Genomic DNA, 27267 nt, shown 5'->3' with positions numbered 1-27267 from the left:
CAGAGGCCTGGCTTCTGGCTGTCAGAAGGATGTACAGTAGAACTTGTCAGAGGTGTTCTGGGATGACTAGTGAACATGTGAGGCTGAGTGTTGGGGTGCCTCTGCCTCCCTCTCACTCTTCACGTTTGGCTGTGTAGGGACTGTTGTATGCCTCCTCCCATTCCGGAGTAGTGCAAGTGCCCGTAGCCAACTGTAGCCTGTACCCGACCTGTGGAGACTGCCTCCTGGCTCGAGACCCCTACTGCGCCTGGACGGGCTCTGCCTGCACCCTCGTTAGCCTCTACCAGCCAGATGTGGCCTCCAGGTGAGAACTCCCAAGCACCCAGTGCCTCCCTCTCCTCTCTGAGCACTGCATCTTCTCTGGGGCCCCTGCAAGGTCTCGTTCTACCCATGTCTGTGCGTGATTATTTCTCAGTTCTCTGGGGCCCTCAAAATCCATGTGGACCTGATAGACAGGGTTTGCCAGAAATAGAAACATCTAGTAAGCCGGGCAGTGGTGGCGCGTGCCTGTAATCCCAGCACTCTGGGAGGCAGAGGCAGGCAGATTTCTGAGTTCAAGGCCAGCCTGGTCTACAGAGTAAATTCCAGGACAGCCAGGACTACACAGAGAAACCCTGTCTCAAAAAAAAAAAAAAAAAAAAAAAAATCCAAAAAATCGGAAAAAAAAAAAAAAAAAGAAAAGAAACATCTAGTAAAGCCTTAGCAGAAGATGTGGATTGCTACATAAACATAGCTTATTGTAAGTAAGGCTGTTAGGTAAGCCTGTTAGGCCAAACAAAGTAGTTAGAGTTGGGTTGGAGAGATGGCTCAGTGGGAAGGGTACTACTGACTGCTCTTTCAAAGGTCCTGAGTTCAATTCCCAGCAACCACATGGTGGCTCACAACCACCTGTAATGGGATCCAGTGCCTTCTTCTGGTGTGTCTGAAGAGAGCAACAGCATAATCACATAAAATAAATACACAAATAAATCTTTTTTAAAAAAAGTAGTTAGAGTAACATTTGGGTTAGAGAAGTTCATTTGCTATTTGGCATAGTGACACACACCTTTAATCCCAGCATGCAGGAAGCAGAGGCAGGACGATCTTTGTGAATTTAAGTTCAGCTAGGACTACATAATGAGACCCTGTCTCAGTTAAAAAAAAAAAATTGGGATGAGTCAGTTGAAGTGGGGCATGTCTGTAATCTAGTACCTTGTTTTATTGTTTGTTTTTTTTTTTGTTGTTGTTGTTGTTTTATTGAGACAGGGTCTCATGTAGCCTAGGTGTGTCCTGGAACTCAGTATATAGTGGTGGAGGATCAGAAGAAAATAGGGTGGCCAGGACCCCGTAGTGCATATGTATAATCCTACTACTCAGAAGGTAGAAGCAGGAAGTTCAGAAGTTCAAGGAAATTTGCTTCGATGTAATGAGTTTCAAGGCCAGCATGGGATACACTTCATCTCACAAAAATGGATGGTGTTGGAAACAGCTCAGCAGATAAGAGCACTTACTGCTGTCCTAGAAGACCCAGGTTCCGTTCCCAGCATCCATATCAGGCAGTTTGCAACCAGCTGCTTATAATCTGACTTCCTGCACACACCTGGTGCACATAAATTCACCTATGCACATGTAGACACACATACATAAAAGTAATAATCATAGAGTGAAAAAGAGAGAAGAGGATGGTCAGAGAGTGAAGCCCTCAGTCCTGTCAGCGGGCGGGTTTTAACATGTGCCCTTGTGTTTTCCCAAAATGGGGGAAATGAATGCTCTCGTTTTAAAACACATGGGCTGTCCCATGTGTAGTGTTCTTTTGTTTACAGCAAAAGGACACAAATTACTGCATGCCCAAAGCACAGAAGTGGCGCATTCCCGTACTTTGTTCTTGTCTCATGGGTGGGATAGGTATGGCTGGAGTCTGTCTTTAACTTTTTCAGGAACTTCTATATTTGGGGATGGTTTGTGTGTAGGGGGGGCTCTGTAGTTCCATTACTAGGGAGGGAGAGGCCGGAAGATCTGTAGTTCAAAGTGATCCTTCACTACATCAAAAGTTTGAGGCTAGCCTAGGCTGTATAAGAACCTGTTCGAGCTAGGTGCTATGGCAAATACCTTTAATCCCAGAGCTCGGGAGCCAGAGGCAGGTGGATCTCTATGAATAGTTTTGAGGCCAGCCTGGTCTACACATTGAGTTCCAGGCTGTGCAGAAAGATACTATATCAAAAAAAACCAAACCTTTCTGGAAGGATATATGTAAATCCTGCCTTTGCTGCTTCATAGCAGATTCTGGGCAACTTTTATAGTGCTTTTATTCTTTAGGCTTGGTTGAGTTTTTATATTCGCTCCCTCTCCCTTCCCCTCTCCCTTCCCTTCTTCCTTCTCTCCCTCCCCCTTCCCCTCTCCTTTTCCCCCTCTCTCTTTGAAACAGAGTCTCACTACAGCCCTGGCTGGCCTCAAACTCACAGAAATCTGTCTTAGCTTTCCCAAGTGCTGACATTAAAGATGTGTACTACACTGCCTGGCTGAGTTTTCTTTTCTTCTTTCTTACTCATTCATTCATTCATTCATTCATTCATTCATTTATTTTTGGTTTTTTTCAAGACAGGGTTTCTCTGTGTAGCCCTGGCTGTCCTGGAACTCACTCTGTAGACCAGGCTGAGTTTTCTTTTAAGTGCATGAAAACTCATCTTTCTTTTCAAGTGTACACACATGTAATCCCAAAACTAGAGTCTAAAGTAGAAGAGCTGGCAGTTGGACGGTAGCCTGAGCTACATAGCTTTTAAAAAACCAAACAAAAAAGAATAAAAGGAAAGGTTCTCTTTCTTTCTTTGTTTCCTTCCTTCCTTCCTTCCTTCCTTCCTTCCTTCCTTCCTTCCTTCCTTCCTTCCTTCCTTCTTGCTCTATAGCTAGGACTGATATGTACCTTCTAACTGTCCTCCTGCCTCTGCCTCTTAGGTTTTTAATTACCTTTTTTGTGGGAGGGCAGCATTTCAGCCCTAGCCTGAGCAGAGGTAATATACAGAGCCTAGACTGGCCTCCAGTTCACTGTGTTGTCTGTGGTAACTTTGGATTTGTATCCCTCCCGAGCCCAGACTACCCCCAAGTACTGGGCTCATTCTTTCATAGCAAAAGGAGGTTGTGTATGACTTTTATTTGTAATAATGTCTATTTGAGGTGGCAGCTCAGACAGTGAAGTACTTTTCTCAAAGTGTGTACTCTAGTTTGTTTTTCAGAACACACATAAAAATGTTGGGCATGATGGTGGCAAGAGAGACTGATGGGCCCCCGCCAGTTCCCTGCCCATCTGATCCTAGTTGTTAAACTCCAGGCCAATGAGACATTATGTCTCAAAGGAGGTAGATGGTGTTTCTAAGGATGACACCAAGGTTGTCCTCCAACCTCCACATTAATATGCACACACATAATTATGGCTGACACCCAGTCAGCCCCGTGGTGGTGGAGACTCTGCTCAGCAAGTCTCTCGCACCTGCTTTGGACCTGGTGGTTCCTACACACCAGGTTCCCTGCCCAGGATCAACAGTGGAGGGAAAAGGGACACTGGCCCATGGGATTCTACCCAAGACTCTCTTACACCCAGGCCATGGATCCAGGACATCGAGGGTGCCAATGCGAAGGAACACTGCAATAATTCTTCATCCAAGGCCCGGTCTTTTGTGCCAGGTAAGATGCCCTGGAAACGGTGAGCCATATTTGCTTAGAAGACAACTCTAGGTATTTTTAGGTACAGATTTATTCCTCTAGCACTACAAAGAAGTCACTTAGTCCCAACAATCGCCCAAGTTACCATCGGTCTTAGAGTTTCTCTTGCTAGGAAGAGACACAATGATCACAACTCTTATAAAGGGAAATGTTTAATTGAGGTTAGCTTACAGTTCAGAGGTCAATCCGTTATTGTCATAGCCGGAATCATGGTGGCATTGCGGGCAGACATGGTGCTGTGAGTTCTACATCTGGATTAATGGACAGCAGGAAGAGAGTGTCACTGGGCCTGGCCTGGGCATCTGAAACCTCAGAGCTCAGCCCCAGGGCACACTGTCTCCAGCAAGGCCACACATCCCAGTAATGTCATTGCCTATGAGCTATGGAGCCATTCTCATTCAGACTTCCACATTATCATAGCACCAGATTGCAGGAGGGTGGGGTTAAGTCTGGGGCTGCTCTGGGCAGCGGCCTCTTCTACCCCATGCCCATTCTGCCCACAGGTAAGCCATGTAAACACGTCCAGATCCAACCAAACACAGTGAACACCCTGGCCTGCCCACTCCTCTCAAACCTGGCTACTCGGCTCTGGTTGCACAATGGGGCCCCAGTCAATGCCTCTGCCTCCTGCCGTGTGTTACCCACTGGGGACCTGTTGCTAGTGGGCAGCCAGCAGGGCCTGGGAGTCTTCCAGTGTTGGTCGATAGAAGAAGGATTCCGGCAGCTGGTGGCCAGCTACTGCCCAGAGGTGATGGAGGATGGGGTAATGGACCAAAAGGACCAGCGTGATGGTACCCCCGTCATTATCAACACATCACGAGTGAGTGCACCGGCTGGTGGTAGGGCCAGCTGGGGTGCAGACAAATCTTATTGGAATGAATTCCTGGTGATGTGTACTCTCTTTGGGTTTGCTGTGATGCTTCTGGTTCTGTTCTTTCTCTACCGACATCGGGATGGCATGAAACTCTTCCTAAAGCAGGGCGAATGTGCTAGTGTGCACCCCAAGACTCGCCCTGTAGTGCTGCCACCTGAGACCCGACCGCTCAATGGTGTAGGCCCTCCTAGCACCCCACTTGACCACCGAGGCTACCAGGCCCTGTCGGATAGCTCTCCAGGGCCCCGAGTCTTCACTGAGTCAGAGAAGAGGCCACTGAGTATCCAGGACAGCTTTGTGGAAGTGTCTCCCATGTGTCCCCGGCCCCGAGTTCGACTGGGCTCTGAGATCCGAGACTCTGTGGTATGAGAGTTGACTTTAGATGTGGCTACCCTGACCTCAGAGACTGTGAATGTTCGTGGAGGTCAGCTACCTCTGCTTCTCACAGAACACAACCACGGTACCCTGCCTGGGAAGGCAGCTGGTATCACAGCCCCAACAGCCCAGCCAGCGGAGCAGTTCCGGTGTCTGGCCGAAAAGGGGGCTGCCTCCAGGGGCCAGAGGGTCCTTGTCTGGGTGGCAGAACTCTGCTACTTAACTGAGCCCTTGTTTCAAACTGCAAATGTGAAGCCAGAAAGAGAGGAAGGAGAGACAGACAAGGAAGACTATATGACGCAGCCACTCCAGTTCAGCCTGCTGGGCTCTCCGGGATGTCTCCAAAGTCCCCTAGCTCAAAGTTCACCATTAGGAGAGAGTGGCTTTGTGCACCGGAGCTTGGACCCCCACTGGACTAGTCTTCCTTCCGCCTTACTCTGCCGCTGAGGCTACCCTTTCTCCATGCAGAGGCAGGGCCTGCTCCAGCTTCAGCCAACCGAGGACTTATCTGTGACCACTGACACCACCTCAGGGACCAGAGGGCTAGGGCCGGCTCTGCAGCCCTCCTCACCAGACCCTGGGCTCAGCCCCAGTTCCCGGACTTCTCCAGCCTGTATCAGGCTGTGGCCTCGAAAGCAAGGGAGTGACCCCAGGGGGGTTTGTGACAGAAGACTGTTGCCTGCTGTCTTTTTCCCAGTCAGAGAACTGTGTCCCCACCCACCCGACTTCTAATTCCAACACAGACTTCTGGGTCCTCCCTGATCCCTGTCCTAGCTCACCGTGCCCTCACCCATTACTTTAAGGGATGCTGACACTGCCCATCACAAGGACCCTGAATCTACATGGGGTTTATATTTTTTTTTTAATAAGATGCACTTTACTTTCTTTTTTTTTTAAATAAAATCTGACAAATTATAGTTAATTGTGGCCCAGACTCTTGAAGGAATTCATTTTGTATATGTGTAATGTGAATGCTTGCGTGTGTGCACGTGGAGACCAGGAGTTCTCCTTGCTTTATGTGTATGTGATGTGAATATATGTAATACGGAGACCAAGGCTCTCCTTAGGTACCATTCTTGGGAACTGCATTTGCCCTGTTAGGCAGGGTCTCGCTAGCTCGAAGTTCAACCATTAAGAGAGTGGCTAGCTGTCCCTTCCTTCCAGCACTGGGACTTAAGGACTGAGGTCCTCACCTTGTGAGGCAGATACTTGACTAAGTGAGCTATCTCCCCAGTGTGGAGCTACTTTTGGGTTTTATCTTCCTGGGGGGTTCCAAGCCTTTCTCTAAAGTCTGACTGATGCTACCAGGTAGAGTGAGGTCTTAGCAGGGTGAATCCCTTTCCTCTGCACCCAGTTCAGGGTACAGGACAGGATGTTTTGTTAATCTCTAGTGTTTAAGTTTTCAGATGATATGGAAAACGGACTTTTCTTTGGTGACCCATCCTGTAAGTTCTCACACATATGCAGCTAAACTTCAGTGTCTCCAAAGTGGGGATGATCAGAGGCGCCTACATGTCCAGTCGTTGCTACTGTCATACAAGGAAGTCAAACATTTCTAAACCTTTATTACCAATTAGTAAACACAGTGATGATAACAGTAGTGACAAGGGGGAGGGTCCTCCCTTGCCAGAGGGCCAGACTCTGCAGCGCCCTCTCCAGGAGGGGCCGGCACTGGCCCTGACACTGCAGGCATAACCTTCACCACACCTCAGCAGTGGAAAGGTCTCGGACAGGATGTTGGCACTCAGAAGCCATCACAGGACAATCTTAAAGGAGCTGCACGACATGAGGGAAGAGTGAGCTGGGGATCTAACCCAGGGCCTGACATGCACACCCTACCCCTGTGCTATACCCCAGCCCAAGCTGGGTTTTCTGATAGACAAGGGGTGGTACAGCCCTGACTAACCACACCCAATTCTCTCCTATGACTTTTTTGCCCCCCCAAAAACCAAGTTCTGGCTGGCATGGAATGCACTGTGTATACACCTAGCTAGCCTTGCATTAGACAACAATTCTGCCTTTGCCTTCTGTGTGCTGGGCTTTCAGACCTGCACCACCACAGCCAAAGATTCCTGTCTGAGCAGCTGGACATATAGATCAGTAGAGTACTTGCATAACGTGTTTGAAACTCTGCTCAATTCTTGGTACCACAAAACTAGACATCCTAGTACTCAGGAGGTAGAGGAAGGAAAACCAGAAGTTTAAAAGTCCAGGCTGGGTGTGGTGGTGCACTCCAAATGGAGTGGGCTGGGACCCTGTGTCCCCTCTGAAAGGACATCCTGAGCCATCCTTCTAATACCATCCCAGAGTAGATGGGTACTCAGAATGCAGGGGCTCCTGTCACACCTGGCAAAGTCTGGTGAGCGAGAGATGACGTGCTGGAACTCGGAGAGATTGATGGTCCCATCCCTGTCGATGTCTGACTCTTCTAGGATCTGGGGAAGGGAGGGCTTTAGGCTTCAGCCCCACCTCTTCCCCCCCCCCCCCAGCACCCCAGCCTAGCTAGAAGCCTCCGCTCACATTGTCAATGAGCTGCTTCATCTCAGAAGCACTGAGCCGAGTGTCCTCGCCCTCTCCCGTGAGGCAGTTCACAAGCCGGCTCAGGTCTTCTCTGTCCAGGGTTCCATCATCATCAAAGTCTAGGCGGCAGCCACAGGGAGCAACAAGGACATGCTCAAGAGGTGGTCTGCAGGCGCACACCTGCCCTCATTTCCTGTGTGGGAAGGAGTGGGGTCCAGCAGTTCTCACAGTGCTTACCAAAGATGCGGAAGGCATAGTGTGACTTGATGTCTGGGGTTGCTGTGTCACTGAAGACACTCAGGAGGTCCAGGAAGTCCTCAAAGCTCAGGCTGTCTCTGGTAGGTGACGTGGAGAAGACCATGCAGATTCGCTCCTTGAAGGGGTTGGCCTACATAAGAAAGCCTTCTGTGATCATCACAGGGCATGGTCTGGGTTACATATTCAGCTGGCTCAACTGGAAACTTTTTATGAGGCAGGGTCTCATAAACCGAGGTTGGCCTCAAATTCCTGATCCTCCTGCCTCTACTTCCCAGGTGCTGGATTAGAGGTGTGCACCACCATGCCTGATTCCCTTCTGGAAACTTGAAGCTCATTACAGTAGCAGCATTATGGCGTTCAGGCTCGAAGGGGAGAGACCCTCTGAGGCCAGGACATGGAGGGCACTAAAGAGACCACTAATCCAGCCAGGGAAGGGGCAGAGGTGCTTTCTGGGAGTCTAACTCACACACTTCACAATTAGAGTCATAGCAGGAAAAGGGAGGCATGCTAAGCACAGCAACAAGAGGCTGATTATTGTAATTGTGCGTGTGCACATGTGAGCACATGAGACATGTGAGCACATGAGACTACGCACACGAGGAAATCAAGGGCGACTCTTCATAGACAATTCTACAACAGGTCCCAGGGATCAAACTTAGGTCCTCAGGATTGCAAGGCAAGTGTTTTTGGTTTTGGAGTTTCTTTTTTTCTTTTTTCTTTTTAAGATTTATTTATTATATGTAAGTACACTGTAGCTGTCTTCAGACATCCCAGAAGAGGGCATCAGATCTCATTATGGATGGTTGTGAGCCACCATGTGGTTGCTGGGATTTGAACTTAGGACCTTCAGAAGAACAGTCAGTGCTCTTAACCTCTGAGCCGTCTCTCCAGCCCTGGTTTTGGAGTTTCAAGGCAAGGTTTCTCTATAAAAGGACTAGAGATTCTGTCTCTACAGTCAGATCTGGTCAGGCTGGCCTCAAACTAAGATCTGCTTGCTTCTGCCTCCCAAGTGCTGGAATTAAAGGCATGCACCACCACCCCCTGGCACAAGGCAAGTGTTTTTATCTGCTAAATCCTTAGCTGAACCAAGCTGATCATTTTTTATATTTTATATTTATTTATTTATTTATTTATTTATTTATTTATTTAATGTGAGTACACTGTTGCTGTCTTCAGACACACCAGAAGAGGGCATCTGATCCCATTACAGATGGTTGTGAGCCACCATGTGGTTGCTGGGAACTGGAATTCAGGACCCCTGGAAGAGCAGTCAGTGCTCTTAACTGCTGAGTCCTCTCCAGCCCCAAGCTGGTCATTTTTAAATATACTTAACTGCATCATTATTTGGTTACACACTCAGGCTCTTTGCACAGAAATTGCAGGCAAGTGTTATGGTGCATGCTTTTAATTCTAGCACTGAGGAGGCAAAGGCAGGTGTATCTTAAGAGTTCAAGGAGAGCCTGGCTTACATAGCAGTGATCCTGGCACATGCCTTTAATCCCAGGCAGAGTTTGAGGCAGCCTGGTCTACAAATCGAATTCCAGGATAGCTAGGAATACATAAAGAAATCCCATCTTGGAAAACAACAACAACAACAACAATAATTATTATTACTCATAGCAAGCTGGGCATGATGACACAGACCTATAATCCTGGTGCTCCCAAGGCAGGGAAAGGAGGACTGAAGCAAGATCACTGTCAGTCAGGGCTATGGAGTAAAAGCCCGGATCAGAGAAAGAAAGTGGTCCGTTAGCTCAACCAGTAAAGTGCTTGCCACGTAAACACAGAGACCTGCATTCAGTCCTCAGAACCACTGGGCTGAAGAGACCTCTCAGCGATTACAAGCCCATCCTGCCCTCACAGAGGACCCTCGTTCAGCTCCTGGCGCCTGCGAGGAGTGGCTCACAACTGCCTATAACCCCAGCACCCGGATCCACGCCTTCTGTACTCCACAGGCGCCAGCACAGACATGTGTACACGTCCCGTCTCACACAAACAATTACGTGTCATCACTATCAAAATGAAACCCCAGGGTGTGGTGGCATGTGCTTACAGCCACTGGGAAGGGTTAGGCAAGGTAGCAGAGCATGGATAAAGTGGGTAGAGGACTGAACCTTGAGCTCTGGAAGGCTGAGGATCTGCTCAGATGATACTCGGGTGTGCAGTGACTCCTCCACACTCCGGTGTTCTGGGGGAAGCAACTCGCAGAAGCGTCTGTGGGCTCTGGCAGAGAGAGGGGGACTTATCGGTGGCCACAAGCAGTCTGTCTCCATCTTTACTGCATCCCCATTCTGCAGCTTGAATCCCCTATAAATCAGCTGTGAAACTAAGCCACACACCCAGGATTCCCAGTCACTGGGCAACCTTCAGCCAAAGAGAGGTAAGTCACAGAACAGCAGAGGCTTGGAGGCCCTTCTTAGGGTGGGATCTACAGAGAAGAACTTAACCTGTGTCTGCAGATGCTCCGGCTTGGTGAGCATGGCTCTGGCAGGCCTTGCTCCCTCTGCAAGGACCAATTCCTTCTACCTAGCGTACAAACGTACATCCTAAAGCTAGCCCCCATGGTCTATTCCCTTATTTGGCTACTTCCTCCTCCTGAGGCTGACTAGCAAGGTCCAGCTATCAAAGTCTTCAAGTCCAGCAATCAAAAGCCCTCTTTGGCTCACCTAGTTAACATGCCCAAGTAAAATTAAACACCTCATCCTAACACAGGGTTTCCCCATGTACCTTGATAAATTGTCATTTTCCTATGTGCCACCTCTGTTTCCTCTATCCATAGGCAGTCCTTTGTCCCATTATAGGACAGATACCCTTCCCCCCGCTCCCTTGTCCCTTTCCCCTTCTTCCTGTCCTCTATCTCCTGTCTGTTTCTTACTCCCCGCTCTCTGTCCCTCTAAGGCAAATCTCCTTTGTACTAAGAACTTGGTCTTGGAGGTCCTGGGCAGCTATGTTCCCGGTCTTAGTATCAAGCATTCTTTGTAACAGTTCTGACAGGAAAAAGATACTCTGGAGCATTTGTGCCCATCCTTTGGCTATCAGACTATAGAAACAACGACCTGAAACTGAAATTCCCCAGTAATCTCCGGTTGTGAGAAGAATAAAGCCTGTTGTCTGCTAAGGAGGAAATGTCTACCAGAAAGAGATTTCTCACAGCTCTGGTAACTTGTCAAATCACCTTTCATGAGACTAGAGCAGAGACAAGGAAGGCGAGACTACATCCTGACCAGGGCTGCTGTCTAGTTATACATATCTCTTGCCCTGCAGTTAGATGTCCTCACATCAGCTGGACATGAAGATTGACTTAGAGATTGCGGTAGGGAAGGGTGGTCACTGGACCTCTCTGTTCCTTTTTTCCAGTGGCCACACTGGATACATTTCATTTCTCTGCTTTTCAATACTGTCCCTTTAATTGCCCTACTGAGGGCAGGTGGCGCAGCCTAGCTAGTTAGGGCTGCTTGTGTGGCCCAAGTACCTGGACTCTAACATTACAGTAACAAAAACACATATCACCTTCACCCCAGGAACTCTTCTCAGCCACCAGCTCTTTCCCAGTGGAATTTCATTGCCATGGGGCAACTAGGAACCTCCTAACTCAAGCGCCCTGGCCATCAAATCATTTATAATTACCAGAACACTCTGAACCTGTCTAGTTCATTGATCTGTAACCTCCTCCTGAAGACTCAAGTAATGTGGGAATCACTCAGCAGCTCCTGGACAGAGTAAGGGTTCAGTAAACGTTAACGGTTACTGAATTAAACAGGTAAAGTTGGGATTACAGTGAGCCACTCTCAAAACATCTTGTTTTTGCTAGAGGACAAAGTCCGCATAGAGCCACAGTAGTTCCTTTCAGAGGAGAGCAGGAAGCTGGGCAGTGAGGAGGCTAGCGGAGCTCAAACAGCTCAACTTTTCCTGGATACGCAGAAATGTTTGCGTGGTGCAAAGGTGAGGCTCTGGTGCGGGCGGGACTTCCACTCTGGGCCTCCGATTCCAGATCGAGTGTTCCTGACATCCCTGAAGCACGGACCCACCCTCGGAGGTGAGGCGTCCAGTCCGTACCCCGTTAGCAAAGCACCCGCAAAGCCCTCCCCCCGGCAATCCCGAGTTGGAGGACTGGGGTCAGGGCAGCACTCACAGGAGGATCTCCTGCTTGGTCAGGAACGTCAGGTCCTGAAAGGCAAATCCAGACAAGGGTCTGCAAGCCGCCAGAAAGCCACGGCCGCCCCGCCACCTGTTCCCGAACCCCACTCCACTGCGCGGGCCCGCACGCGAGCTCCGCGAGAACTGGCGCCCCGCGCACCTGGTACTCGGCCAGCAGCTCCTTAGACAGGCGACTGCCCGAACCTCCCATCGCTGCGGTGCGCGCACAGCTCGGCCAACTCTCCCCGGGACGCCGGCAACTTTCTCACTTCCGTCCTCGGGGCCGCGTCCCCGCCCAGTCCCCGCAGCAACCGCTGCTCAGCCTCCGCCTTCGGGCCCGCCCCTGCCTACAGTGCCCCGCCACCTTTAGCGCCGCTCAGCGGGCCAGCTCCCGGCTCCCCGCGGGCCCAGGAGAGCTGGAGGGAGGGCCCGGGGAGGAGCCGGACGCGCCGGGGCGGGGCCCAGGCCTCATGGCCCCGCCTTCGAGTGGGCGGAGCGGAATGCCCAGTGCGCACGTGATGCAGACTGCGCCTGCGTCGGGCCCCCTCCCCCACCCACGCTTTTGCTAAGTTCCGGGACCTGTCTCTGCACACAGCCTTGAGATGCATCCGCCTCACCTAAATCAAGTGCTGAAGACCCCAGCTCTGGGTGGAGACGGGTAACCTCCATACTCGTTACCGGGCTGGAGAAGATCCGGTGCCCCTCTGCCGGTAGGAGCAGCCCTAGACTATCTTACTGGACAAAAGCTGCAGCCGCTGCCACCGTGCCAATTCATCCAGACGAAGCTTAGCTTGCTCTCTCTTGAAGGCGTTTACTGGATTGTGCAGTTATAGCCCATTCGTGGAACTTTTGACAAGGTAGGCTTCCATTTTACAAACATAGGTTCAATTTCACGTGATGTGTCCGGACTCGGGCATTTAGAGGTCAGTTCTGTCCACAGATGCCCACTGCTGTTTTATCGTCACAGCTGACGTGCCTCCTTTGATTCTTCCCACAAATTGCGAGCTTCAAACTGTAGGGACCAAGGCTGGTTCATTTGTCATTCTCTCCTCTCTAATAATTACCAATTGCAAGTATGAAGGAACGTATTTACGCTGTGTGAATAAGTGAAGATTCCAAGCTTCTGGGGGAGGAAACGTGGATTCTGTGATCTTGGTAGTCAACGTGATTGGATCTGGAGTCAAGTAGAAGGGAAACTGCTGGACACTCCTGTGAAGGATTTTCTGCATCAGCTTATTTGAAGTGCGAAGACCCACTGCGCAGTGCCTTCAGGTGACACCTTGTACAAAAGGGAAAGGGCAGATGGAAACTCGGCTTTTGACCTGTTTGCCCGCTGATAAGTGTCTATCCAGTTCCTGCCACTAAGGAGTTCCTTTGATGACGTTAGAATCATCGTCTTCCTGCTTCCAGCTCAGACTGAAGACCAACAGCTCTCTAGGAACCCTCCCAGCCTTCAGCGCTGGGATTGGGACTGCTAAAATGTATCCTTGTGAGCAGCTAGCTGCCACTGTTGGTCAGCCCACACCGTATTCACATTGAGTAAACCAATCTAATAAATCCCCTCAAAAAATATTCATCAATTCTGGTCCTCTAGAGCAGTGGTTCTCAACCTTCCTAATTCTACTACCCTTTAATGCAGTTCTTCACATTGTGGTGATCCCCAACCATAAAATTATTTTTGTTGCTACTTCATAACTGCAATTTTGCTACTGTTATGAATCATTATGTAAATGTGTTTTTCAATGGTCTTAGGTAACCCCTGTGAAAGGAACATGACTCACAGGTTGAGAAGCGCTGTACTAGAGTAAGCTAATACAGATTCATTCTCCCTTACCCCCAACCGATAATATATAAGCAGAATACGAGTAAGGTTTAAAAAAAAAATCCCAAAATACTATTGAGTACATTTTTGAGTTGTCCATCTACTGCATAGAGCCTGCCCCTGAATGTGCTTGGTATACCTAGTGAGATTCCCAGTGTACAGTTTATCCTTCTAACTCATTCTAATTATCAGATGCAAGTATGAATGAACATATTTATGCTGTATGAAAAAGTGAAGATTCCAAGCTTCTGGAGGAGGAAGTGTGGATTCTGTGATCTTGGTGGTCAGCTTGATTGTATCTGGAGTCAAGTAGAAGGGAAACTTTATTAAGCCTGGGCATGTATATCGTAGTTTAAAGTTATTAAATAAATTGGACCTGGTGGCACAGATCTGTAAGTCCAGCTACTTAGGAGACTTGTATCACAAGCTCACAAGTCAAGGATAGCCAGAGCTGGGCTGGAGAGATGGCTCAACAGTTAAGAGCACTAACTGCTCTTCCAGGGGTCCTGAGTTCAATTGCCAGCATCTACGTGGTGACTCACAACCATCTGTAATGGGATCCGATGCCCTCTTCTGGCATGTCTGACAGCAACAGCATACTCACATACATAAGAATAAATAAATTTTAAGAAAAAGATAGCCTGAGCAACATAGTAAAACCCTAGCTCTAGATTTAAAAATAATATAATGATGATGATGAAGAAGAAATAGAGGATGGTAATGTGATTTAGGGTTTCTATTGCTATGACCAAAGCAACTTGTGGAGAGAAGGGTTTATTATATTTTTACAACTCTCAGGTTAACTATCACTGAGTAAAGTCCAGAGTCACCCTGGAAGCAGGAACTTAAGTGAAAGCTATGAAGAAACAGTTTACTGGCTTGCTCCTCTTGGCCTGCTCCAACTGCTTTATTTTTCCACCTAGGACCATTTGCCTAGGGGTGGTACCACCCACGTGGTGCTGAGCCCTCCCTGGTCAATCATCAATCATCAATGCCTTGATGCCTATAGGCAAGTCTGATGGAGGCGGTTCCTCAGTTGAGATTTCCTCTCCGAGAAATGTCTAGGTTTGTGTTAAGTTGACAAAAAACAATCAACCAGCCCAGCCTCTATCTCAGTTTAATATGTTAAAGCCTTGGCACCCCAAAATAAATAAGTCAAATAAGAACAGAAAGAAGTAAAAACCTTATGTCTCAGTAAAGATGGGGAAGAAAGAGCACAGACAAGGAAATAAACAACAGTGGCCGTCTTTTGTTCATGACAAACCTGCCATGGGTTGGACTCTGGTCAGATTCCAACCTGCTGTCTGGGGTTAGGCAGACCGTCGGAGACAGAAATAGTTGGCATGGGGGTTGGTTGGAAGGCTTCCTCTTTTGGCCTGCAGTTGGCCATTGCCAGGAGTAAGAAATGAGTCAGAGTGTCTGGTGATCAAAAACTACCTTTCATGGCCAGCCATTACTGGTGGGTGAGAGGGTGTGCATAAGGCACAGAAGGAAAGACTCTATAAAAACAAGTTACCTTAGTTCTAGAAACCCAATGACTCTAGTTTTAGAATTTGTCACTACATAGCCAAAGCGAAGGTGGTTTACAAGAACAGCACGGACGTAGCTAACAGACTCAAGCCCAGTCCGGACCCTCTGTGACCCACCTCTGTGGCCTGGCTTCCCATGGTCCAGCCTCTGAGCATCCCAGCTCTGTTCTCCTCCTACAGCAGGCGTCCTTGTGCAAGCCTCCAAGGATGGACACATGATGGACACACAGGATCCAGTGCTCTCCCACACCTTGTGTCTCGTGTTTGCAGTTTCAATTGGCTCTGGTTATCATTGGGTTAAAGTCTTTCTCCTCCATTCTGCAAACCTCCTGAGGAGCTCTGAGGCCCATGATCTCCCAAGCCTGAGCAACAGCACTTGCTCAGTAAGTGTTTACTGAGTGACAGTTTTCCCTGTGTGCGTAGTGAGGTAACCATCTGCGTGTGACTTGTCACTACTTCTATGTGTGATTTGTACTGCGTATAGAAACTAAGTGATGGGCAGGCCCTGGTGATGCCCAAAGCCGTCACTTTCCTATGGGACTGGTCTTTTAGTTTGTTGTTGTTTCTCTTTTTTTTTTTTTTTTTTTAACAGAGCTGAGGACTGAACCCAGGGCCTTGCGCTTGCTAGGCAAGCGCTCTACCACTGAGCTAAACCCCCAAACCCCTAGTTTGTTGCTAAGATAGGCCCATGCAGTCATACTGGCCTGTGTAGCTGTGGATATTTTTTTTTTTTAAATTGCTTTTTTTTTTTTTTTTTTTGGTTTTTTTCAAGACAGGGTTTCTCTGTTGCCCTGGCTGTCCTGGAACTCACTTTGTAGACCAGGCTGGCCTCAAACTTAGAAATCTGCCTGCCTCTGCCTGCCAAGTGCTAGGATTAAAGGCGTGCACTACCACCGCCCAGCTAATATTCCTACTTTTATTTTGTGTGTCTGTGCATTGAGTGTATGCACACCTGTGTCTGCAGGTGCTATGGAGGCCCGAGGATGCTGGAATTCTTGAAGCTTGAGTTGCAGACAGTTGTGAGCCCCCTGAGCCAGAATTGGAACCCTGGTCCTTGTGACAGAGCAGCAAGCACCCTGAACCTCGGAGCCGTACCCCCAGCCCTTGGCCTTGACTTTTTTATTCTCCTGCCTCCGCTATTCAAGCCCTGAGACTGTAAATGTGCACTGTCACCGTCCGCTTCTGACTAGCTCTTTTTAAATTTAATTTTGATGTGATTGTGGTGTTTTACCTGCATGTATGTCTGTACATCGCATTGTGCGTGGCGCCCTTAGAGGCCAGAAGAGGGTATCAGATCCCCATGTGGATGCCAGGAATTGAACCTCTGGAAGAGCAAGTGCTTTGGGGCTTTGAGCCATCTCTCCAGACCCCCTGAGAGCATTTTAATTTGCATTTACCTGATGGCCAAAATATTTGAACACTTTAAAAAATATTGGCCATTTGCATTTTACTGTAGAAAATTGACCTGTATACTTATTAAAACTTAGGTTGAATTCTGTATATCTTTTTTTTTTCTTTTTCTGGGTCACCAGTATGCGTATGTGAACCAGCAAAGCTGAGGGAACACGCATTCAGACTGAAGCTGATCTACCTCTGTCTCCCTCCCCTCTCTGTCTGTCTGTCTCCCTTTCTCCCTCCTTCTCTGTCTGTCTGTCTCTCTCTCTCTCTCTCTCCCCCTCCCCCCCCCCCATCCTGCAGGTTCTTACTGTGTAGACTCTTAGGGACCTAATGCTGTGATTCTGAGAGCCTGACCAATGCTGGAACTGAAGATATGCACCACCACCCTGACTCTCAGTCTAATTGTTATGTTATTTTTTTGAGAAAGGATCTCATATAGTTCAGACTGGCCCCAGATTCACTTGTAGTCAATGCAGTGCTAAACTTCAGATCTGCCAAGGGCTGGATTCACAGGCATGTTACATCCCTAGCCCTCAAAAAAAAAAAAAAAGGCAGTGGTGGCGCATGCCTTCATATATATAAAATGAATGAGGCAATTTATTACGCCTGTATCTTGGTCCTTTTCCACCATTTTCAGCCTCTCCAAGGCTTGGAGGACCCGACAGGCCACACTCTTAGAGCTTCTGCTGAAGTGGCGGGGCCTGACACCATTTCTCTGCCATCCTCTGTAGCTCTTGGTCCTGGAACCAACCTCTGTGCCACCATGAGTACAGGTGCAGCTGTGGAAACCCCTCGTGTGTAGAACCCACGAGTTCCCATCACGTGGGGCAAGCTCTGCCCCGTTGGCCAGCTCGACTGTGCCCACCCACTTTAGCTTCCCCGGCTTTCTGAGGAAGGCTGTCAGAGCTCTGACGAACTCCTGCTGGTTAACATCTTGGTTTACAGTACCTCAAGCATCATGAACCCTCCGCACTGCCAGCCAAGGGAAAGGCTCAAAATATTAGTTTTATATTTTTATTATATATATTTACTTGTGAGCAAGTGCATACGTGGAGGTTAGAGGACAACTGCAGGAGTTTTCTTCTACCATGTGGCTCTAGGATATCAAACTCAGGTTGTCAGGCTTGAGACAGCTCTCAAGGCCCTCAAAATATGTTTTTAATTCAGTAAAAACACCCCCATTTGCAGATGCTGGAATTAAGAACAATGTCTGACACCGGGCGGTGGTGGCACACGCCTGTAATCCCAGCACTCTGGGAGGCAGAGGCAGGCGGATTTCTGAGTTCGAGGCCAGCCTAGTCTACAGAGTTAGTTCCAGGACAGCCACGGATACATAGAGAAACCCTGTCTTAGAAAAACCAAATCCAAAAAACCAAAAAAGAAAAAGAAAAAAAAAAAAAGAACAATGTCTGTGCTGTCTAAATATTTTACAAAGGTCACATTATCTATTTTTAAATTTCACTTGACATTTCAAAAATTTTAAATGCAGTACAAATGAGGGGTTTGGGTTCATCTTGGCTCCTTTGCTTCCAAGCCAAGGGGGGAGGGGCTGCTCAGCTTCCCTGCCTTCTCCTCATCTGTGACCTTCTGGACTTTGAACGGTGCACTATCCCTGTTCTCCACCCGAAGGATTTGGAATCCTTTTGCTTGGCTGTGAGCAGCAAATCCTTGACTCCACAATTTTCTGAGGCCTTGGGACAGATTCCTACTACCATTTTTATAATCAGAATAAGACTAACCTTTGGAAATGAGCTGGCCTCGTGTATTTATGAACTTTTCATCTTTGTTTCAGGTAACCTCCATGGCTATTCCACATCACTCACAGGAGACTTCCTATCTGCTGCCTCCGAATCCTGAGGACTGGGAGAAACAAGGCATCCCGGACTTTGTCTATGGCCAGAAGGATCTCTTCGTCTCGAAGAAGATTCAGTGGCCAAGGAATTCACCTAGTGCCGCGGACACACTGCCGCTCTCCCGCTTTGACTCTGCCCTCTGCTCGGCGTGGAGGCAGCGGGCGGAACTGGGCCTGTTTCGATACCGCCTGGAAGACCTGCAGACCCGAATCCTCCCTGGTTCCGTGGGGTTTGTAGCTCAGCTGAATATAGAGCGAGGGATACAGAGGAGGCGCCCCCAGAATATCAGAAGCGTGAGGCAGGAGTTTGACCCGGAACAGTTTAACTTCAATAAAATCCGACCCGGAGAAGTCCTTTTCCGGATGCAGAGGGAGCCTAACGGCCCAGCTGCTCCAAAGCAAGAGGACGAAGTCCTTGTCGTGATCAACGTCAGCCCCCTGGAGCGGGGCCATGTGCTGCTGGTGCCTGCTCCTGCTCACGGGCTCCCCCAGCGGCTGCTCCCGGGAGTGCTCCGGGTGGGCCTGGAAGCTGTGCTGCTGAGCGGGCAGCCAGGCTTCCGGGTGGGCTTCAACAGCCTGGGAGGTCTGGCCTCTGTGAACCATCTTCACCTGCACGGCTACTACCTGGCCCACCCACTGCCCGTGGAGGGAGCACCAAGCACACCCCTAGACCCAAAGGGCTGTGTACATCTGCTGCAGGGCCTCCCAGCTCCTGGCTTTCTCTTTTACACGAGTGGGCCCGGGCCTGATTTGGAAGCGTTAATTAGCAGGGTATGCCGGGCTACTGACTACCTGAGTGACTGTGAGATTGCACATAACTTATTCGTGACCCGGGGAGCTCCCCCAGGGCAGGCATCCTCTACCTCAGACCTCAGTGGGATCCGAGTCATTCTGTGGGCCCGCAAGTCCAGCTTTGGAATAAAGGAAAGTGGGGCGTTTAATGTTGCCCTCTGTGAGCTGGCCGGCCACCTCCCTGTCAAAACATCTCAAGACTTCAGCAGCTTGACAGAGGCGGCCGCAGTGGCCCTCATTCAGGACTGTCTGCTGCCCCAAACTCAGGCAGATGAGGTACAGGCAGCACTGGTGGCCCTGATGGCTCAGGAAGAGCTGTGATCCTTCAGGAGTGTTTTCTTTGCTGACTGATTGGAGGCCCTTTCCCAAAGGCTGTGGTTCATGCTATTTGTGTTCCTTTCCTGACTGCCTCCCCGCCTCCCCACTACCAAGAAAGCACTGACTGAATGTGTTCTGTGAATGTTTCTGCTGCCTCTCATCTCTCTTCTTAAACAGGCCCCAGGGTAACATGTACCATGAAGGGCTGGATCCTACCATTTCAGGGGGAGGAGTGCTTGTTGCCGAATCTGTTGACTGGAGTTCGACCTCCAGAACTCGTAGGGTAAAGGTTGTCTTCTGACTTTTACATGTATACCATGGGGGCTGGAGAGATGGCTCAGCGGTTAAGAGCACCACCTCCTCTTCTGAAGGTCCTGAGTTCAAATCCCAGCAACCACATGGTGGCTCACAACCATGTGTAACGAGATCTGACTCCCTCTTCTGGAGTGTCTGAAAACAGGTACAGTGTACTCACATGTGCATCATGATACATATACACAGACACACACATACACACACACACCGTAAATGTATCTCAAAACAAATTTTTTTTTAAAAAAGTAACTGTGAAAAGAATTTTGTTTTGTGGTGTTTTCTTTTGTTTTTCTTTCTTTCTTTCTTCTTTTTTTTTTTGTTATTTTTTTGTTTTTTGTTTTTTGGATTTGGTTTTTTCAAGACAGGGTTTCTCTGTGTAGCCCTGGCTGTCCTGGAACTCACTCTATAGGCCAGGCTGGCCTCGAACTCAGAAATCCGCCTGCCTCTGCCTCCCAGAGTGCTGGGATAACAGGTGTGTGCCACCAGCGCCTGACTTCTTTTGTTTTTCAAGACAGGATTTCTCTGTGCAGAACTGGCAGTCCTAGAACTCTGTAGACCAGATCTGCATGCGTCTGCCTCCTGAGTGCTGGGATTAAAGGCCTGTACCACCACCACCCTGCTAAGAAAAAAAATTTAAATGGAGAGTGTGAGAGTTTCACAAGTCCTGGTTTGTCAGTGTTCTGAAACTTGCAGGTCGATCTAAGAAAGAGGGTCACACCAGAATGAAATATGGCAGCAGGGAGATCCAGCCTCTGTGGACTCAATGTCAAACAGCCACCCAAAAGAATATTGATTGTTACACAAAAGTTGGGTTTGTTTGTTTTTTGTTTTTTGGGTTTTTTTTTTTGTTTTTTTTTGTTATTTTGGTAAAATAAATTTCTCATACCAAACCCAGTCTGTATGATTCCTGAAGGAAAGCATCAGGGCCCACAGCTTCAGTCCATATCATGTACAGTTTGCAGTGCCCAACAGTCATATTCCAAGTGTCAGGACTCTGTAGGGGCCAGGACTTTGCAGTCTTTGCAAAAGCTGCAACGCTCCTTCAGAAAAAGTTCTTTTTTTTTTTTTTTTTTTTTTTTAAGAAATATTGAGGACGTGGTAGCTCATGCCTGTAATCCCAGCAGCACTTGGGAGGCAGAGGCAGGCGGATTTCTGAGTTCGAGGTCAGCCTGGTCTACAGAGTGAGTTCCAGGACAGTCAGGATTACACAGAGAAACCCTATCTCGGGGGGAAAAAAAGAGATTTATTTACTATATATAATAAGTACACTGTAGGGGCTGGAGAGACGGCTCAGTGATTAAGAGCACTGACTGCTCTTCCAAAGGTCCTGAGTTCAAATCCCAGCAACCACATGGTGGCTCACAACCATCTGTAATGGGATTAGATGCCCTCTTCTGGTGTGTCTGAAAGACAGCAGCAGTGTACTAACATAAAATAAATAAATAAATCTAAAAAAAAAAAATAAGTACACTGTAGCTGTCTTCAGACACTCCAGAAGAGAGCATCAGGTTTCATTACAGATGGTTGTGAGCCACCATGTGGTTGTTGGGATTTGAACTCAGGACCTCTAGAAAAGCAGTCAGTGCTCTTAACCACTGAGCCATCTCTCCAGCCCAGAAAAACTGTTCTGTATATAGTAGAAAAACAATCACTTTTGGTTTTTTTCAAGACAGGGTTTCTTCGTATAGCCCTGACTGTCCTGGAACTCACTGTAGAGCAGGCTGGCCTTGAACTCAGAAATCTGCCTACCTCTGCCTCCCAAGTACAGGGATTAAAGGTGTGCACCCCCACTGCCCGGCTAATCACATTTTTCTTCAATGATTTCTTCAAGGTCAAAGTACTTCTAGCAAACAACCACTCTGATGTCTACCTAGATTCTAGTGCTTCTACTGGGTTTCTTGCTACACCAGATGCTGTCTGGACTTCGCCTGCGCCTGAACCATTGGCTCTGCTTTGGTTACAGATGCATCCAGTTACCTTGTCTTAACCTTTGCTCTTGTCCCTTTGTGCGCCACTGATTCTTACAGGGTCTCACTGTGTAGCCCTGGCTGTCCTGGAACTCACCCTGTCCACCACACTGATCTTGAACTCAGAGATTCTGCCGCTTCTGCCTCCTGAGTGTGAGCCGCTAAGCTCTGTAGCTCAAGCTACCCTCAAACTTCTCACATCAAAGAACCCTGTGGTAGTTTCCTAAATCTCTGGGATACCGCCATCTTTACCTATGGCTGATTCATTGGCTGACTTTACCTCTCCCACTTGTATTTGACACTGCTTCATCCAGCTGTTCCACTTCTCTCTCTCTCTCTCTCTCTCTCTCTCTCTCTCTCTCTCTCTCCTCTCGAGGCAGGGTTTCTCTGTGTAGCCCTGGCTGTCCTGGAACTCACTCTGTAGACCAGGCTGGCCTCGAACTCAGAAATCTGCCTGCCACTGCCAGGCACCACTTCTCTTTTAAAAAAAAAAAAGAAAAAAAGAAAGAAAAAAAAGAAGAAGAAGAAAATCCTAGCCAGGCAGTGGTGAGGCACGCCTTTGATCCCAGCATCTGGGAGGCAGAGGCAGGCGGATTTCTGAGTTTGAGGCCAGCCTGGTCTACAGAGTGAGTTCCAGGACAGCCAGGGCTACACAGAGAAACCCTGTCTCGACAAAACCAAATCCAAAAAAAGAAAAGAAAAAGAAAAAGAAAAAGAAAAAAAAATCCTTTCTTTTAGCCCCCAATAACAGAGTTGACTAGTGAGTTCAAAGCCAGTCTGGGCTACATATGAAGACTACCTCAAAAATTGTTTTAAAAATGCTGGTCATAGAGCACAGAGATAGCTCGGGGGATATCAACACAATGAGAGGCGTTTAGTCCCTAGGACCCACGTAGTTCAAGGAGAACCAGCTCCCCGCAAGTGGGTCTCACTTCCTGCGCATGCGCCAAATAAACGTAGTACGTGCTCCGTTTGTTTTGAGAGACAAGGTCTCTCTATGTGGCTTTGACTCCCGACCCACACAGATCCAACTGCCTCTGGCTCCTGCATGCTAGGATGAAAGGCATGGGCTACCACAGCTGCCTAATGTTCTTAAAGATGTGCCGGTCCTTTTATTGCTTCCATTTAACAGAGGAAGAAACGGCTGTTGATCCAGTCACGTCCTTAGGTCAGGCAGCTAATGACAGAGTCAAGGCTGCAGCACAGGCAGTCAAGCAATGAGATGCCAGACCTGGTACAATATATCCTGGAGTCTCTCCAGTCTGCATTTCCCACGGTGGGAATGCTGTCTTTGACAGTTGATGGCCCCCGGGGATCTTTCTACAACTAAGTCTCTGTAGCCCCCCCCCCCCCGCCCGCCCCCTACCTGTAGTTGAGTCAATCCTGGAAGTTTTTAAAAGTCTCAGTGTTGATTACACACGTCCTAGCATTGGGAGCTGGGGTGGAAGACTGCTACAGATTCAAGTTACAAGCCTTAGGCCTGTTCAAAAAGAAAATAAAAAGGATGGAGAGATGGCACATCAGTTGGGGGCTATCCAGGGCTGCTTGAGGAGACCCTGTCTACAAATCAAACCAAAACCAAGCCAGGCTAGGTGGCATAATGCCTTTAATCCACCACTCAGGAAGCAGAGGCAGTCAGAACCCTAGGAGAATTTGAAGCCAGCCTGGTTTAGCCTGGTTTACATAGTGAATCCCAGGCCAGCAAGAGCTACGTGGAGAAAGCCCCATCTCAAAATCACAACAAAACCACACTTAAATATTAGGACCCAAATATTGGATTCTTTGAGATTCCAGCATAGACTGAACTCTCCAAGAATCCTTCAGGTCTCCAGGGCTAGACAGAGACACCCAAGCCTTGTAGACTGAACAGCTACAAGGTCTTGGCCTTTCCGGTGTGAGACAGCCTGTACAGCTGTGTTCCTTTAGAGAGCCCTGACTAATATACTCGGCACAAGACTTGAACAAGATCAAGCCAAGCCAAGATCTCCTACACCCCCATTCCAATGTTCCAACATAGATAGGGAAAGTCTCTGAAGACACGGTTACTATTTACAAGATCTACTTTTTTGTTTGTCTGTTTCTTTGGTTGATTGGTTGGTTTTTGTGAGACAGGATTTGTCTACATATCCCTGGTGTCCTGGAGCTTTCTGTGTAAACCAGGCTAACCTCAAACACCCAGAGATCTGCCATCTGCCTGCCTCTCCCTCTGAGTGCCATAAAACTCAGCTTTTTTTTTTGCTTTTTTTTTTTTTTTAGGAATTCTAGTTTACTCCTAGAACTAACGATAGAGCTCAGGATGATCTTGAACCTCTGAATCTCTTGCTACCTCCCACATGCTGGGGTCACAGTAGTATATCTCTCTCTGTGCCTGTCTCACAGGGTGCTACAGGTCAAACCCAGGACTTTGTTTACCTTTGGTCATCACACTGTCCAACTCATCTATATCCCAGCCCCATATCATTTTAAATATGTATATATCTTATTTATTAATTCTCTCTCTCTCTCTCTCTCTCTCTCTCTCTCTCTGTGTGTGTGTGTGTGTGTGTGTGTGTGTGTGTCAGAGGATAAATTTTGTGAAGTCATTTCTCTCCTTCTGCCTTGGTGATTGGACCAGGCTGGCCTCCAACTCAGAAATCTGCCTGCCTCTGCCTCCCGAGTGCAGGGATTAAAGGCATGCGCCACCACTGCCCGGCATGCTTTTCCTTTTTAATAACCATATCTTGTTATAGGTATAAATTTTAAATGACATTGTACTCTTGGCATATATATCTTACAGGATTCCATCTAAATTATGAGCTCATGCTTCTGAAAATGCCATAGGCAACTGCCCCTTATAGTTAAATGAAGAACTTGATACGGGACTCAGATTAAATAAGCATGTATTAACCTGCTTATTGAAGGCAAAATATTTTATTTGTTTAAAGCTTAGATGTCAGGGGTAATGGAACCTTAGAGAAGAATTTTTTCTGCACGTGTAATGAATGCTTGTTTACTTACTTGAAACCTCTTTAAGGAGTAACAAGACAGGGGCTGGAGAGATGGCACAACGGTTAAGAACACTGACTGCTCTCCCAAAGGTCCTGAGTTCAAATCCCAGCAACCACATGGTGGCTCACAAGCATCTGTAATGAGATCTGATGCCCCTTTCTTGTGTATCTGAAGACAGCTACAGTGTACTTAGATAAAATAAATAAATAAATCTTAAAAAAAAGTAACAAGACAACAGATCTGTTGACTATAATAAAAATATTCTTTTTTTTTTTTTAGATTTTATTTATTGTTATATCTAAGTATACTGTAGCTGTCTTCAGACACTCCAGAAGAGGGTGTCAGATCTCATATGGTTGTGAGCCACCATATGGTTTCTGGGATTTGAACTCAGGACCTTTGGAAGAGCAGTCAGTGATCTTAACCGCCGAGCCATCTCTCCAGCCCATAAAAATATTCTTGAATGTACAAAAAGAAAATCGCATGGACTCCTCCACCCTCATTCCAAGGATTAGGAAATGTGGAGACATAAAGAAGGCGTGGTTAGTTCTGTAAAATGCAGGCGTGTAGACACGACATTGCAGTTGCAATCACGAATTCACAGAGACTGGTTCAAAGACCTGCATGAGAGACAGTTCCTGTCAACATCCCAGGGTGTGTGTGGTACATGAGGTCCCGCCTCCAGCTGAGTAGTTTATTGGCAGTTGATAGCTGCTAGGAAAAGGGGTCAATTTTCTGGAGAGTAACCACTGGAAAGCTGCCCATGACCTAGTGAATAACTCTACACTGATAGACATGCAAGGCACAACATGTATAACTCCATCCCAAGGGACCTGGCATTCTCTTCTGTCTTCCACAGGCACCAAACAAGGATGTGGGCCCCAGACATGCATGCAGGGAAAAAAGTTATACATGAAGAAAAAAACATTTGAAATGTACATGAAAAATACATTCAATAAAAAAAAACTTATACACATAGAATACAAACATTTTAAAATTTTGAAAGAATGAAAAACCTTCTGTCACTGTATAACTGGTTCCTTAAGCAAATTCTCAGTACTACAGAGTAAGCAGGTATTCATATCCATGTACTGTAGGCTTAGATTTTTCAAAACCTACTTTGAGTTCTTGAATGCTTCACCATCCTTCTAGTCCACCTACCAGAGGAAGGGGAGAAGAAATGTTAATAGGAAATGAGGGTCATGGACCTGTTTAGAAGTAGTTCTATGGGTAGATTGGGAAATCTCTGTTGTCAGGATATCATCAGTCCAGTCCAAAACATTGAACATGAGTCAGTAGCAGCAGTTGATCCAGAAAAAACTGAGAGTCTCCACAGATCAGCAAGAGTCAGCAGAAGCCGCAAGAAGCCACTTGAATATCACAGAAAGTTATTTGGCAAGCTGGTCTCTATGAAGACAAACCAAGATCAGCAACTCAATGCAAGGCGAACCAATGCAAGAGCCTTGTCACGCTGTCTGTGGAATATGTTTATATTCTAATCATCACACATCCTTTCCCCATCTGCATCAGCAAGACATCCTCTCACCTGTCTCTGCTTCAGCAAAACATCACATAACTGATTCCCCCACCCAAAAAAATACAGAAATTTCCACTACAATGTAGTTTCTGCAATGTTTGCTTTAAAAAAAAAAAAAGATTGATTTATTTACTTTTATATCTAAGTACACTATAGCTGTCTTCAGACACACCAGAAGAGGGCGTCAGATCTCATTACAGATGGTTGGGATTTGGACTCAGGATCTTTGGAAGAGCAGTCAGTGTTTTTAACCGCTGAGCCATCTCTCCAGCCCAATATTTGTCTTTTTATGAATAAAAGAAGAGAGTCAATTATTCTCTGGATTTTACCACAACAAAATGTGAATTACATGTTGGGTTGGGTTTGGTGAAGAAAGGTAGTGGAATTCAAAGTAGGGGGCAGGGATGCCAGGTAAGGATGCCAGGTATAGGACGGTGACAACGACAGAGCAATTGAATGAGGTCATTCGGTTATTTCCTTTAAGTTACAAAAGTAATTATTTATGTTGGTGGGTACCACATCAAGTTATGGGTATAGGGGTGAGTGGACAATGTACTGTTGTCCTGGTTTTCCTCTTTCACCATGTGGGTTCTGGAGGTCTAGCTCAAGTCCCCTGGATTGTCAGCTAGCATTTTGACCCACTGAGTCACCTTGCTAGCCTTATTCCGTAATTCGTTAATGGAGCTGGTTCAGTTTATCAGGGTGAAACCTTGGAAGGCATGTATTCTAATCGCTGCTGTCCCTGTTAAGGGCGGGTTTTTTTATAGCACCATTTCTAAAATGTAGAAGAAACACAATCAGTTATTTGTCCCAAACATAGACTATATTATGGATTAGCCATAGGATTCCAGGAAAAGAGAGAGAAAAGGTGCAAACCTGCCCCAATATG

At 47.5% G+C, this 27267-nt stretch overlaps 3 protein-coding genes and 1 long non-coding RNA gene across 11 annotated transcripts in view; 2 read left to right on the top strand and 2 right to left on the bottom strand.

The window, feature by feature from the left end:
• Window positions 1-5872, top strand: part of Sema4b (semaphorin 4B) — a 41348-nt gene extending 35476 nt beyond the window's left edge. For both annotated transcript variants that reach the window (XM_052160039.1, XM_052160044.1), the window contains 3 exons: window positions 138-304; window positions 3575-3657; window positions 4200-5872. In XM_052160039.1, the coding sequence (XP_052015999.1) occupies window positions 138-304; window positions 3575-3657; window positions 4200-4939 (990 nt within the window). In that variant the 3' untranslated portion in view covers window positions 4940-5872. The remainder of the gene's footprint in view (window positions 1-137; window positions 305-3574; window positions 3658-4199) is intronic.
• The window catches only part of LOC127667225 (uncharacterized), a 400922-nt gene that overhangs the window by 342178 nt on the left and 31477 nt on the right, over window positions 1-27267 (bottom strand). The gene's annotated exons all lie outside the window — the stretch shown is intronic.
• Window positions 6491-12161, bottom strand: Cib1 (calcium and integrin binding 1). 2 transcript variants are annotated; one of them, XM_052160144.1, is made up of 7 exons: window positions 12021-12157; window positions 11856-11890; window positions 9838-9946; window positions 7703-7853; window positions 7466-7584; window positions 7292-7380; window positions 6491-6721 (listed from the first exon to the last, which is right to left on the bottom strand). In XM_052160144.1, exons 1-7 carry the CDS (start codon window positions 12069-12071, stop codon window positions 6700-6702), a joined length of 576 nt encoding a protein of 191 aa, XP_052016104.1. In that variant the 5' UTR covers window positions 12072-12157; the 3' UTR covers window positions 6491-6699. The 2 variants fall into 2 exon arrangements, with proteins under 2 accessions (XP_052016104.1, XP_052016105.1); XM_052160145.1 differs by lacking the exons at window positions 9838-9946; window positions 11856-11890 and having other exon boundaries at window positions 12021-12161.
• Window positions 12410-19700, top strand: Gdpgp1 (GDP-D-glucose phosphorylase 1). Of its 6 annotated transcripts, XM_052160113.1 has the most exons (4): window positions 12410-13132; window positions 14606-14747; window positions 15392-15594; window positions 18402-19700. In XM_052160113.1, the coding sequence occupies exons 3-4, from the start codon at window positions 15427-15429 to the stop codon at window positions 19572-19574; spliced, it is 1341 nt and encodes a 446-aa protein (XP_052016073.1). In that variant the 5' UTR covers window positions 12410-13132; window positions 14606-14747; window positions 15392-15426; the 3' UTR covers window positions 19575-19700. The 6 variants fall into 6 exon arrangements, with proteins under 6 accessions (XP_052016073.1, XP_052016076.1, XP_052016090.1 ...); XM_052160116.1 differs by lacking the exon at window positions 14606-14747 and having other exon boundaries at window positions 15395-15594; XM_052160130.1 differs by lacking the exon at window positions 15392-15594.

Source organism: Apodemus sylvaticus, chromosome 1, assembly GCF_947179515.1.
Source record: "Apodemus sylvaticus chromosome 1, mApoSyl1.1, whole genome shotgun sequence".
Classification (NCBI taxonomy): Eukaryota; Metazoa; Chordata; class Mammalia; order Rodentia; family Muridae; genus Apodemus; species Apodemus sylvaticus.
This window is presented reverse-complemented; position numbering and strand designations above follow the sequence as displayed.